General features: G+C 37.9%; 1 protein-coding gene across 4 annotated transcripts in view; it reads right to left on the reverse strand.

The window, feature by feature from the left end:
* The window catches only part of CNTLN (centlein), a 370,048-nt gene that overhangs the window by 185,584 nt on the left and 171,914 nt on the right, over positions 1-12,550 (reverse strand). For 3 of the 4 annotated variants that reach the window (XM_019555081.1, XM_019555082.1, XM_019555078.1), the window contains one exon: positions 4,894-5,064. The exons of the other annotated variant lie outside the window; for it this stretch is intronic. In XM_019555081.1, the coding sequence (XP_019410626.1) occupies positions 4,894-5,064 (171 nt within the window). The remainder of the gene's footprint in view (positions 1-4,893; positions 5,065-12,550) is intronic. 4 annotated transcript variants of the gene reach the window in all.

The raw sequence follows: 12,550 nt of genomic DNA on the forward strand, positions 1-12,550 counted from the left end.
AGAATTTTAAAGGAAAAAATAAACATCTATTTGTACATATTTAGTGCACATCTTAATAATGGCCAAATAATTTGTATGTGAAATGATGATAATCTGAGCTTGGATAAAGAGAAATCAGAAAACAAAGACCAGGCATTTCTATATCTCTACTTTCTCCTTACACCAGAAAGAATTCCACCAGTATTGTATTTGTCTATATAAAATTTCTAAAATTCAACACATTACAATGCCCAAATCTAAAAAAGTCAACACTCTGATGTAGAATACTATATATTCCTATATATGCTTTCAGTAGTTTTATTATGGATAGAAAATAAACTGGAGCTATGAGATGATTATTCCATTAATATTTAAGATATTTTTTAAAAAACAGTTATCTATTTTGGCATGATTCCATATTATAAACATATATGTTGAAAATAATTAGTCAATATGTATTTCCAACATTTTGGGGCAAGATTTTCAAAAGGAGTATACATTTTGTATACTTTACTTAATGGATGTCTAATCTGATTTACATTAAATGGGTAACACTTGTAATTGTGCAAAATCATTCCCCTATAAAGAAATCTGCACGTAAAATCATCGGTCACTTTTGAAAATCTTGGCTTTCAGGTTCAGTCAATTCACTAATTATAAACCTTGTCTATCATAGTTCATAGTTATCTCATGCCTATGTGAATCTGCAGTTTTCAGGAAGCAGTGAGTTTACTTCCTATGTCACCTCAACAGGTATTTACAGGTTAGGAAACTGTAACTTTCCACAAGGATGGAACAAGAAGTCAAAAGTACCAGGTTTGCTGCTCACAGACAAGGGCAACAAGAGAGGAGGTTGAAGGTATCCTGCCTGGTGTCAGTCACAGCTACACTAAACTGCCAGTGAGAAGGAAAAGGAGTGAAAGGGTCTGAGAAGGACTGGGAAGAGAACTGAACTACTCCACTGACAGGGAGAAGCAAGGGCAACTGAACTGAAATGCTAATGAAAGGGGACCCTGATACACCAAGGAGAAGACTATTCTCTACCTACCTTTATATATTAAGATGGGGCATGGTTGTGACTGTTTCTTGTTGCAAGATAGGGTCAGGATACACAAAAACTAGAGAACTATCCTAACTGACAACAGTCATTAAAACTTTGGGTGGGACCAGTAATAAATGCACTCTACCCAACCCTGCCTTAGGTTGAATATGTTGTTATTTGATAGTAATCCAATCAGAGGTCAGTGGAGAGAAGCTGGGTCTAGGCTTCACAGTTCAGTCAGGTAGTTCAAAGGCAATCTTTGCCAAAGAGGCAAACTGTTTAATTTTACAGCCAAGCTAGAGGAAACCGTGTAGTAAAATATACTGTAATTTGATTGCCTGGGGCTGCTGCAAAACTCAATTTGATTCCAAGAGGGAGACGGTTTCTGTAATATGTGCCTTACAACAGTAAACTTAGCCACTTCTTGTGCCGCTGCCAGGTTTTGGAAGTTTAACTTGCAAATCAATCCTTAAATTACACTGAAATTTAAACACAATTGTGCAAAAATCATACATCCAAATTTGGTTCCTTTAACCATCCAAAAATGTTTGGAACTAAAAATTATCTTGTTCTTTGAGAAGTATAAAGATCAGCCTGAATCAGGGAAGGGTAACAGAAGTTTTCAAGTCAAGTAATATTAAAGCACATCCACAAAAGAATATGCTAAATAACATGAGAAACAGAAACAAATGCAATGAGTTCTGCAACAGAAAAATGAAACATTACGGTAATGTATGGAAACTATGACAAGCTGTTTGATGTGGGTAGCCCTCTTGTGGATCTAAGACCTTTAGAACTGATAACTTAGATATATGTGCCTGCTGTTCATCTGCTGCTCATGTAAAGACATTCTTGCAGCCATTAAAAAAAAACCCTATTTCTTCCTGACCCCAAAGCTAGAGATCAGTTTAACCTCAAGCACAAAAATGAGACCGGTTTAAGACTAACAGGTGCCCCACCAAATATGTGCCCTATATCCAGTGTTTCAACGGAAGGCAAAAAAACACATACAAATCCAAGCAATGCATTTCTTCAGAGAAAAAAAAAGTGTCAGACCACTCACTAAAGGCAGCAAGCAGAAAATATAATCAGATTTGGAACATTTGGAATACATTACCAACAGAAACCACCGAAACCAAGCCAGAAGCTTACATAGTTCAGGTTTGGTCTTGTTTCTCAAGGGAATAAGAAAGGTCCATTTGTGGAGACTCTATATTTCAATGTGAACTTTATCAACATTGAAAGTTAATTCTCACATCCCTTTCAAAGAGAAATCTCATATCACTTGAGACTTTATACAAGCAAGAAAAGTGCTATGATGGAACTCTTTGTAAGGAAAGCTAATCTTGGTCCTTCTGCCCAAATGCCTTCAGGGATGGCACACTTAAAGTAGGAAATATTTGGGCATATTTAGAGGGAGAGTTACAGAAAATTCATACCACTGTTACTGAGGCTGTCACTGAGCATTTGTGTGTCAGATTCATCAGTCCACAGAAGTCATCAGTCACATGGTATTGCTACTTCAGTTCCAAAAAGAACTCTTGTGATTTAAAAAATTGGCACTGGACAAAATGACAAGCTGCTAGACCACTTTACATAGAACCTGGAAAATGAGAGAATAGGAAGTCCCATCCAAATTCTGAGAAATTAACAATAGAAGCAATCTTTCTGGGAGAGGGAGTGTTCAACCTGCAGCTGCATTCACTCCCCTGGGCTCATCGCCTTCACCAAACCAGCTGCTCCAATCTTCCCATTTTCCACCGATTGTAGTCTGGGGAATCAATGACCTTCTCTGCTTTACACCAGGTCTGTGAGGAGACTGGTGCAGTACAGCAATTCCCCCTGCCTGCTCCCTCAACTGGGCAATTCCACGTCTAGGGAAGTGCAGAGAGCATTCCCTTGCTGCTTCACTCCTCACCTGGACAGGCTAGAAGGGGAGTGTACAAGTGTTCACTCTTGCAAGGGAGATCTTCTAGCTTGATAGTTAGAAGATCTTTCTCCCAAGAAGGCCCATGTTTCCTCTGGGAGGAATTGAGTAAAGACTTCTACACTCATAGAGTCTACTGGGAGAGTGGTAATTCTCTGGGTAGACACAGCACCTGTACATGACCAAGGAGGAAACGCAGTACAGTGGAATGGCACTTCCGTGTCATGAACCGTGTTTGCAGTGAAAATGAAACTCAGTATCCACTGTCTTTTGGAAGATATATATTGCATTTTCCTCAAAATGAAACTTAGTAACTTTTCTGTTTCATAAGTTCTTTCAAAATAACAAGTTAACTGAAAAATGCCTTCATTCTGAGAAACATAAATACTGTTATTTAGTCAGACACTGGCAGTAGCAATGCCACTACATTTCATTAGAATGGGTACTTTATTATTATTATTATTACAATGTGACCCTGAAAATAAATTTCACAATGGAAGCATTCTGGTTATTTTGTGAGCAGAACCATACTTAGCAATCATTGAGAATTGCAGGCAGTACTAGTAGCGAAGAACCAGAGTAGTGGTGCGCTGTATGATTAGATCTAGATTTCAGAACAGAGGAACATTTATTGTGGTTTTATTTAGGTATTACAATTTTCATTTAAATTTCCAATAACTACATTTTCTCCTTTGGCTCTGTCTCATATTGGGGATGCCCTCAGATTTCTCATTAATATTAAAGGCAAGGAAAAGTCTATTCATATCACAAAGACATTCAGACACAATAAAAGCAAAATAATACAATGAAAAAGGTTGGCTTAGCACTCTTAAAGGAAAGCACAAGAAGAAATTATTATGCGAGCACAGCAACATTAACGTAAGTATGAGAAAGACCATTATCTATGAAACTGAGATGGTCTATGAAACTGAGAGATTGTCTATGAAACTGAGACAGTCATGTTTTCCTACTGGATAGCAAAATTTAAAGTCTTAACTGCCTGTGAACAAGTGCTCTGAAAATATATTTTTTCTTCGGCATAATGTACAGTGTAAAATAATGAGGCAGGCCTGCCCACTCCAGATGCTAGTTAGTAGATTCTTGGGAGCAAGAAAAAGGGAAGAACTTTCAGAAAACAAGATGCCATATCCCATTGTTACTTGTGAATGTCATGCCCCATTGTTACCTGTGCAGAGACAAGATGAATGGGGAGTTTTCTATTAGATAGATCTGTGATTAGATGAACCCCACATCAACTCCATGTGTTCTACAGAACTTCAAGAATAAAATTCTAGAACAGAAAGCTAGTGACCTGGATAGCCTGCTGCACAAAGTTATGATAATCCCATATATGAATATTCAAGCATTAGAATTATTTTCGTATCCAATTAATTAACAAATAATAGTAACGATAGTGTCTTTAAATAGGAGCGTAAATTAAACAAACAATCTTCAAAGAATCAGTGCAATGCTATTCATAATATTAGAATATTAAGACTACTAAATAAAAGTCGTTGTAGAAAATAACAACAAATCATATTTAAAAATAAAATGCATACTTTCTGCTGTATTAATAAACTCAAAAAATAAACTTGTCATGTCCCTTATATTTCCAGTTTAGGAAAGGATGGGCATCCTAAATAACCAGCACAAACTACTTAATAAATATTCATTTTAAGAAACCAACAAAGAATTCAGCCTTTATTTAATTTCACTAAATTAAGGATCCTTTATTCAGTGTTTAATAAGGTAAAACCTTCTACTCCCAATAGTTATTTTAACAACTATTTGGCAGAAAATATAAACATCCTTCGAACAACCTTCCAGAATTATAAGCAGCATCAACAGTTATTAAAACTGTTATTATCTGGACCCTTGAGCAAAAATGTTTGGCTTTACCAGTCTTATTCTGACACAAATACACAAGACAATAAAACCATCATACCTCGAACTTTCTTCCAGTCTTTATGCTGCTATCCAGGATATCTGTGCTGCAAAAATTATGTTCTGCTAGATTAAGATTTGCTGTTTTCAATTTTTTCTGCAAAAGCTTTATTTCAGACTTCTGTGTTTCTATGAGATTTTCTAGGTCACTTAAACAAGGCTGTTGAAATTCCTAGAAAATAACAGTACAGGTATGTTAAATTAACACAAAGAACAGAACCATACTGAATCACTTGGATAAAACTGCCTATTGAAACAAAACATCATCTGTGTAACAGGAAGCTGAGAAAGCTGCTTCTGTCCATGGGAATCAAAGAAGTAGTGGTTTATCAAAAACAATCCCATAAATCTTGAGAAATTATATTTTCACAACAATGACTCCATATATTTTTAAAGCAGAAGAAAGCTAAGTTGTTATCTACAATGATACGTGTCTTTCTTACACAGATATGAGAAGAAGTTGCCACAAAAAATGCTGCAGTCATGTTAACTCTCAGATGAATTAATTCAAAATTACTTGACAAAACACTAGGTCTAAATTTTATTAGTTGTAATATTTAAGAACTTGAGCTTCTGGATATAAATGGTCTAGAACAATGGAAGAACTAACTGATGACAATGTTACACTCAGTACTACCATTACTGCTATTCTGATTTCATTGTCCATAAGCATGTTAAGTTTCTTGCTAAATTGCATAAACGTAGAGCTACGCTGATAGAGCTTGTAAATTCAGATGATGAGTAGTAAGGGCCAAGTTAAAATAATGGAATGGGGTAAAAAGAGGAATCACTGGTTCACAGTGTAATTTAATAATATATGCACACATCTCACGGTGACATTTGATTATGAGTTTTTTATTATTATTTTAAATTTATCAACTCATTCATAAATATTTCCAGGCACAGCATAATACTGTCATATGCTCTTCACTTTGGGCTTAATTTAAAACCCATAGTAATTAACAAAAATTCCTTTAATTTCAACTGCCTTTAAAATAGGCCCTTGATGCACAAAAGCACTTTCACTTACCAGAAAGCAATTGCTCATTTGAATAAAGAAAGGAAGATTCTAGTATAGCTATCAATACCAGCTACTGTCCTCAATATTGGCCTGCCTCAGAATACACAGCCAGTGTTCTGATAATTTTAAAAATAAAATAAAATGAACAAGGGGAAAACCTATTGATTAAATGTTGTGGACAATTTACAAGTTCTAGACTCAAGTGTGAGACAGTGAGAAAAGCCTGAGCAAAAATATGTTGCTAACAAGCAAATTCCCCAAAACACAATGGAACTACAGCATAGGGAAACAGACATAGCTATCTTGGATATGTCTACATGGCAGCACCATGCAGGAATATCTAAGCAGTGCTATTCAGCTGGCGCATAAGGCTGCCCTAACATGTCTATATATATATATATATATATAACTTCCTATTTCAGAGCTAGCATGTGGAGAATTAGCTCACGTACATCAGCATTTTACTATACAGACTCTGGTACACAGCGTCCTGCATTCACAGGTAACTCAGGGTCTTGTCTCCACGGCATTCTATGTAGACATACTTCTTTGATTCCTTCCTATGCAGCTTTTTTACCATGACCATTATAAATTCATGGTTCCTTCAAGCAAAAACAAAATAAGAAGTATAGAGCATTTATTTTGTTAATGCAAGAGAAAGGTCACTCCTATACCAGCTAGAGAGCGGAGGAGATCATTAAGGCAAGGAAGAAAAATGGTCCATATCCATGTTGACAGTTCCTTTAACAATTTCTGATGCATACTCTGTAACCTATAAGAGACCATACAATACTGCTGCTAGATGTCACTTCCTCCAGCCTCCTCAGTTCATTAGAAAGGCAAGCTAGGAGACCACACAAAACAAGAAGAGGGACAGGGGGGCAGTGCCACAGGCCAGCCAAGTTCTAGGTTTTCCAAGCAAAGAAAGGGAAATTGATATGAAAGCACATACATAAGATGCTGCATTAAAGAGTTTTAAACAACTTGAATGCAAACAGACACAAGCATTTGTTAACTCTTAAATTCTCAATCATATATAAACAGAACATCTATTGGATATAACAACAATACCAGTGACAGCCAGCAAAAAAAAGAGAAGGCAATCTTTCTAATGTCAATTACTGCTTGTTTAATTCCTAGATATAAATATTCTATTCATAAAACACAACTTTTCAAAATAGAAGCAGGCTTCAAACTATTATATTGAATTTTAACTAGCAGGATTACAGTGGGCAAATTAATTTAAGTCATCTGTATAAAATGTTGATTAGCTTGTTACAGTAGCATTGCTGTTTAATTTCCCTCACCAGTAATGAGATGTAGATAGCATTGTGAAACGAAAAACTTCCAGAACAAGTGAAATTATGACTCACATCAAGTCAGAAATAAAACTCACTAATGTTAAAGAGCTGGAGTGTTGTCGTAATCATGATAGTCCAGGAAATGCCTGAGGTGCAAGAAGTGTTTGTGATATTTTTAACTGGACCAACAGTTGGGAGAGATGTTGGACAAGCTGTTTTTACCCCAACTTTCTTTTCTATTTATATTGATTCTCTAAAATAGATGTACTAAGTCATGTAAAGCTATTCATTTTGAATTACTGTATTAAAATATATTTTGTTACATTCTTTTGATAGTTTGCATGTATAAATATACCCAATGCATAGATGTATTTAAAATTTACTGAGAATACACATATATTTTTGGACTCTCATCTTTCAAAATTGTATCAGCCTGTGCAAAGTATCTGTATTTATAGCCTTAATATTATTCAACAGATTGCTATGAGCTATGCAGAGTTTACTAAATGGTTAATGCCTATGATGTCTGCAGAGCCTACCATTTATTTCACATATGCATTTGACTTCAGGAATTTAGAGAGCTCATAGCTGATTTTGAAGAGATCTTTTTTCATGATTGAGGTTCTCTCAAATCACAGTGCTGTCTCTACTGAGATTTTGATTATTGCCCTCTAATAATTTAATCTTTCCTTCACCATCTTCTTCACTTAATCTGCTTTTGAAAGGTGTATGTTTTTTAATTGAATGTAAAAAAGATTTTAAATGAATTTTTTGATAAAAAAAGAAGGGCTTTCCAAGCTGTGCAAATCTGCCTGGGGTTTAAGTCAAGTTCATGTTCATTTAACATCATGGGAATATAGTTATGTATGCTAGATTTTTTGGTACAAAGAGATGGAAAAAAGAGAGAGAGAAGAAATCCTTTAGTGAAGGTATTTCCCTTTAGCCCTCACCAGAAATCTCTTCCAAACCTAGTTAAGGAACCATTGTTGTTTTCTGAAAAGCAATGTAAAATTGTAATCAGACTTATGGTAAGATGAGTACACTGCCAGTTTTCAGCAGTAAAAATCCACTTTGATTGTCCAGCTTTTAATCAGAATTCCTCTGTGGGTGCTAATGTAATACAAGTGAAACGTTAAAATGAAAGACAAAAAGCCTTGAAGATTCTGCAGTGTTCACTAACATAAGCAAACTGACCCGATCTTAAGTAGGAATCATGTTTGCACTTCAGGGCTTACAGTAATCAAAGCCAAAATACTCTACCCAAAACACAGTCCAAATTCAGACCGTGTGCTAGAGAGTTCCTGCATTCTCTGGAAAGGAAGGAATCTTTACTCACATGCCAAGGAGCAGCAGTGGAGCTTTGCTAAACCTTCTGATTCGGCACCTGCACTGTAGTAGCTTTTTCTCTCACCAGCTGTAATGCTAACTCTTTAAAACGATGTAGGACAATTGTTAGTAGCTCTATGAAATTTCAGTTCTTTCAAGTCGATTCCCAAAACCCAGGGTTACATTCAGAGTTCCTACAGGGTTGCATCTCTGTTGTACAGCTGTGGATCCTCATCACAGCCTATCCACACACCTATTAAGTACGCATCAATATAAAGGCTTACTCTCAGAAGTGCCACAGATTAGGCTTTTTATATTACACTAAGGCCATGGAAATCTATGGAGGCCATGGAGAAATATGCCCTTATAGCACAACAAAAAGGAAGCATTCAGCTCTTCAAACTGTTGCACTACAAAGATGGCAAAAGTGCTACAAAATATCACCTCTTTCAAGGCAGAAGTCTCAGTTTTTTAACAATGCATGTAGCACTTGTACAATTACACATAGGGGTCTCTAAAACCCCCCAGCATCCCATAAGCCCCTGCCTCTCCTTCCCCGTCTCCAAGGGGCAGGAGAGACAGAGTACAACTGGCTTTCTGACAGCCTGGCCTGTGAAAAGCTCTCAGGGTACCCTACCGGGACCCTGCTACTGCCACTATTGCTTCTAGAACCCTGGCAAGAGCAAGGGCTCTTAAAATGGCAATGGTAATTCCCACAATTCAGATTCACAGATGCTTAGGACTGGAAGGGACCCTGTGATATCACCAGGTCCATCTCCCTTGCTCTGGGCAGGAAAGACTGCTGGAGTCAAATAACCACAGCAAGTTGTGCGGCCAGTCTCCTTTTGAAGATCTCCAGGATCGGTGCAATTGTGTGTCAAGAATCCATGAAGAACCAGCTGAAATTGTGTGACTCTGACAGCTGTCACTGATTGACAGACCAGGAAACAGAAGCTCTGCCATAGCCATTGTGACCAACAGACATGCTACAGTGGCTGCCCAGCTAACAGCATAGTGAACAGGCTGCAGGCTGGGGGGCAAGGATTAGGGTTAGGAAAATCACGCCACTGCTGTAAGAGCCCTGGAAAGAGCTGGGGTGTAGGAGCAGCACTACTGATGGGTCGGAGAGGCATGGAGAGCAGTTCTCTTAAGCCCGGCCTACCCCACAAGGAAAGCAGGGGGCTGACAATTGTCTCCATCTCTCCTGGCAGGGGAGAGGTCAGGCTGTCTGTGATCTTTCTCCCTTGTCAGCAGTGGAAACCAAAGAGCTTTCTCACTATCGCACCCTGACTGGAGAGCTCACCTTTGGAGTGTTTTTTATGTCTGTATGTCGTTGTAATGCTATATTTTTGTAGTGCTACTAAGTGCCAAGACACTTTTTAATCTACAAATGAACACCAGTCCATACCCTAAGGTCGCTCTTTCTGATTGCCTTAGCACTTGTTTTCTCTGCAGCAGAATATTGCTCCCAAGTCTGGAACAAAAGTGTGCACACAAAGTGTGTTGATATGCAGTTAAATGCAGCTATGTGGATTATATCAGGAATGTTAAAAAGTACACCATTGCCATGGCTTCCAGTCCTAGAGAATATTGTCCCCCACAGCTCCACCACAAGCCACATGTATGAGGGAATACTATTAGGCCATCAGTAACCCAAACCTCCCAATCAACAAGGACATCTCTATGCCACCACCAGATAGGTTCAAATCTAGAAAACCCTTCTAGAAATATGCTAAGAAGCTCTATGATGATAACTAGAGCACCAAAGAACAATGGAGGAAACTGTGGGCAAATACCAGCTTGCTGCAGAAATACATTGTCAGCAACCTTACAATTTCCTACCCAGAATTCAACCTACCGATAAAGATGTGGTCCTTTCTGAATTGGACACTTCATGGAAAATGTGGGCACCTACTCCATAAACGGAAAATCATAGAGAATCTGGGTTGTGATTGCGGTGCTATTATTCAGATGGCGCAACACATTGTAAACGATTGCCCAATTAGATAATTTAATGGCGATCTAAAATCAATCCATGCAGCTACCCCTGAAGCAGTCGAATGGTTATCGCATTTAGATATTAATCTATGAATGTTGTAATCCTAAAATGTCATATGAAAAAAGAAGGCAGCCCTGTTACAATATCATGGAGCATAAATTACCTAATTGGGCAATTATTCACAATGTGTTGCACAATCTGAAAAATCACACAACTACAACCCAGTAGAGATAAAGGGATTCACTTCCAGCTTTTCTGAAGACTGGGAACAACAATGGGAACAGAAAGATAAGACAGAGAGTGCAATGGTGAAGAAAACAGTGACACCATGCAGAGACAACCCGAGCAGGGTGCGGGGCCAGGGACAAATCAGCCTGTGCAGAGACCCACCCCTGGACGCAAGGAAGCTGGCAGCAGATTGGGTGGCTGGGGGGGGGGTGTTAACTGGTGGTGTTAACAGCCCCCAAATTTGAATTGGAACAACAGAAATATTTGCTTTGTCATGCCCCAATGCTGCACCAGCCTACAGAACTAACTAGGCACAACAGCAATGATGGGGAATGTACTCTGGGCCTCTAAAGAGCATCAGATCTAAGAGCCTTACAAATACAGATTAAGGGAAGTAGGAGTTGTCCTACTTACCCTATTGATTAGAGTATGATTAGGCAATTTAATACAGAATCAAATACTTATCACAACTACAACTGAATTACAAAGACTAAAATGGATATAAACAAAAATGTTCACAACTAAAGAAAATTAATAGATTCTGAATTCTGTCCTCATATAGAATAGGCTCACTGTGCATCTGATCGTACAATATAAAAAAAAGTTTGGTTTTCTCATAATGCTAGTTAGGTATTAACTTTCACTCCCAGCTAAGTAGCTTCCATCAAGATTGAAACTATGTTCAGTTTCAAAAGGGTGATGATAATTAACCATTTTAGTATATATAAAACAGGATTACTATGCAATGATAATCACATGCAGCACACAAAAGCATACACAGTGGTGAAATGGTCCTGTAGTCTAAAAATGCATCATCACATAGGAGGAATTAGAATTCTAGATTTTGAAGGTAAAGTCCTAATGTGATTTTAAGCACTGAGAGTTTTGCTCTTAACTTAGGTGCATGTAGAGACAAAACAGTTACACCAAGCTAAAGGCAGAGGGGACCCTTGTGTACTCCATCCTGCAATGAATAAAAACTACACCAACACAGTTTACCCTGAATGAAACAAGTGCTAAATTACAAGAGTTTAGGTTCCAATTACCATGGGGGACACATGAAACAATTACAGAGGATCAATCTGATACGTAACGGATGCATCTACACATACAATATTGTGACATGATAAATTTCAGAACTGTGACTGCTGGAGTCAACTGCTACTGAGTGCAGCATATACACCTGGGCCTGGGACAGCAGCAATTTGAGCTAAGACAGTGTAGACCCCCAGCTGGCTGAGTTGACCAAACACAATAAGGGCACCCAGTCAGTGTCTACAGGTTTCATTGCAGTAAAGTACCCCAACATAAGATATCCTACAGCACAGTTAATTAGTTTACTGTACCCTAATACTGGTGCACATGTAGATTGTGACTTTATTGAGGAGCTAATTAGTCTATTCCACGATAAAGTGCAGAGCAGATGCACACAATAAGACCCTTCCATTCCTTTTTTAACTCAGTATAACTGTTTCATCTGTCCTCACATTTAATAAAGCCAGGACTAATGCTTTGTCCCCACAGACTGCCAGGAGTTAGGGGGTACCATTCATGTAAGGAATTTGTAAGATCTCTCTTGCTTGGAGAAACAGTCTCTTACTATAAGCAAAGTGATACATGGGGTTTGCCTATTTCCTACAGGCAATACAGGATATGAACTGATTGGAAAACCAGAAAAAAAATGAGTGAGTCGGGAGCATTATTCAGATAAAATTAGGAAGGAAAGTAGTAGAAGGGAGTGCAATCGAATACTGTGGTTAAACCGAGCAATTGTATCCTCCCT

The sequence above is a fragment of the Crocodylus porosus genome, unplaced genomic scaffold (assembly GCF_001723895.1).
Source record: "Crocodylus porosus isolate Cpor-Errol unplaced genomic scaffold, CroPor_comp1, whole genome shotgun sequence".
In the NCBI taxonomy this organism is placed as follows: Eukaryota; Metazoa; Chordata; order Crocodylia; family Crocodylidae; genus Crocodylus; species Crocodylus porosus.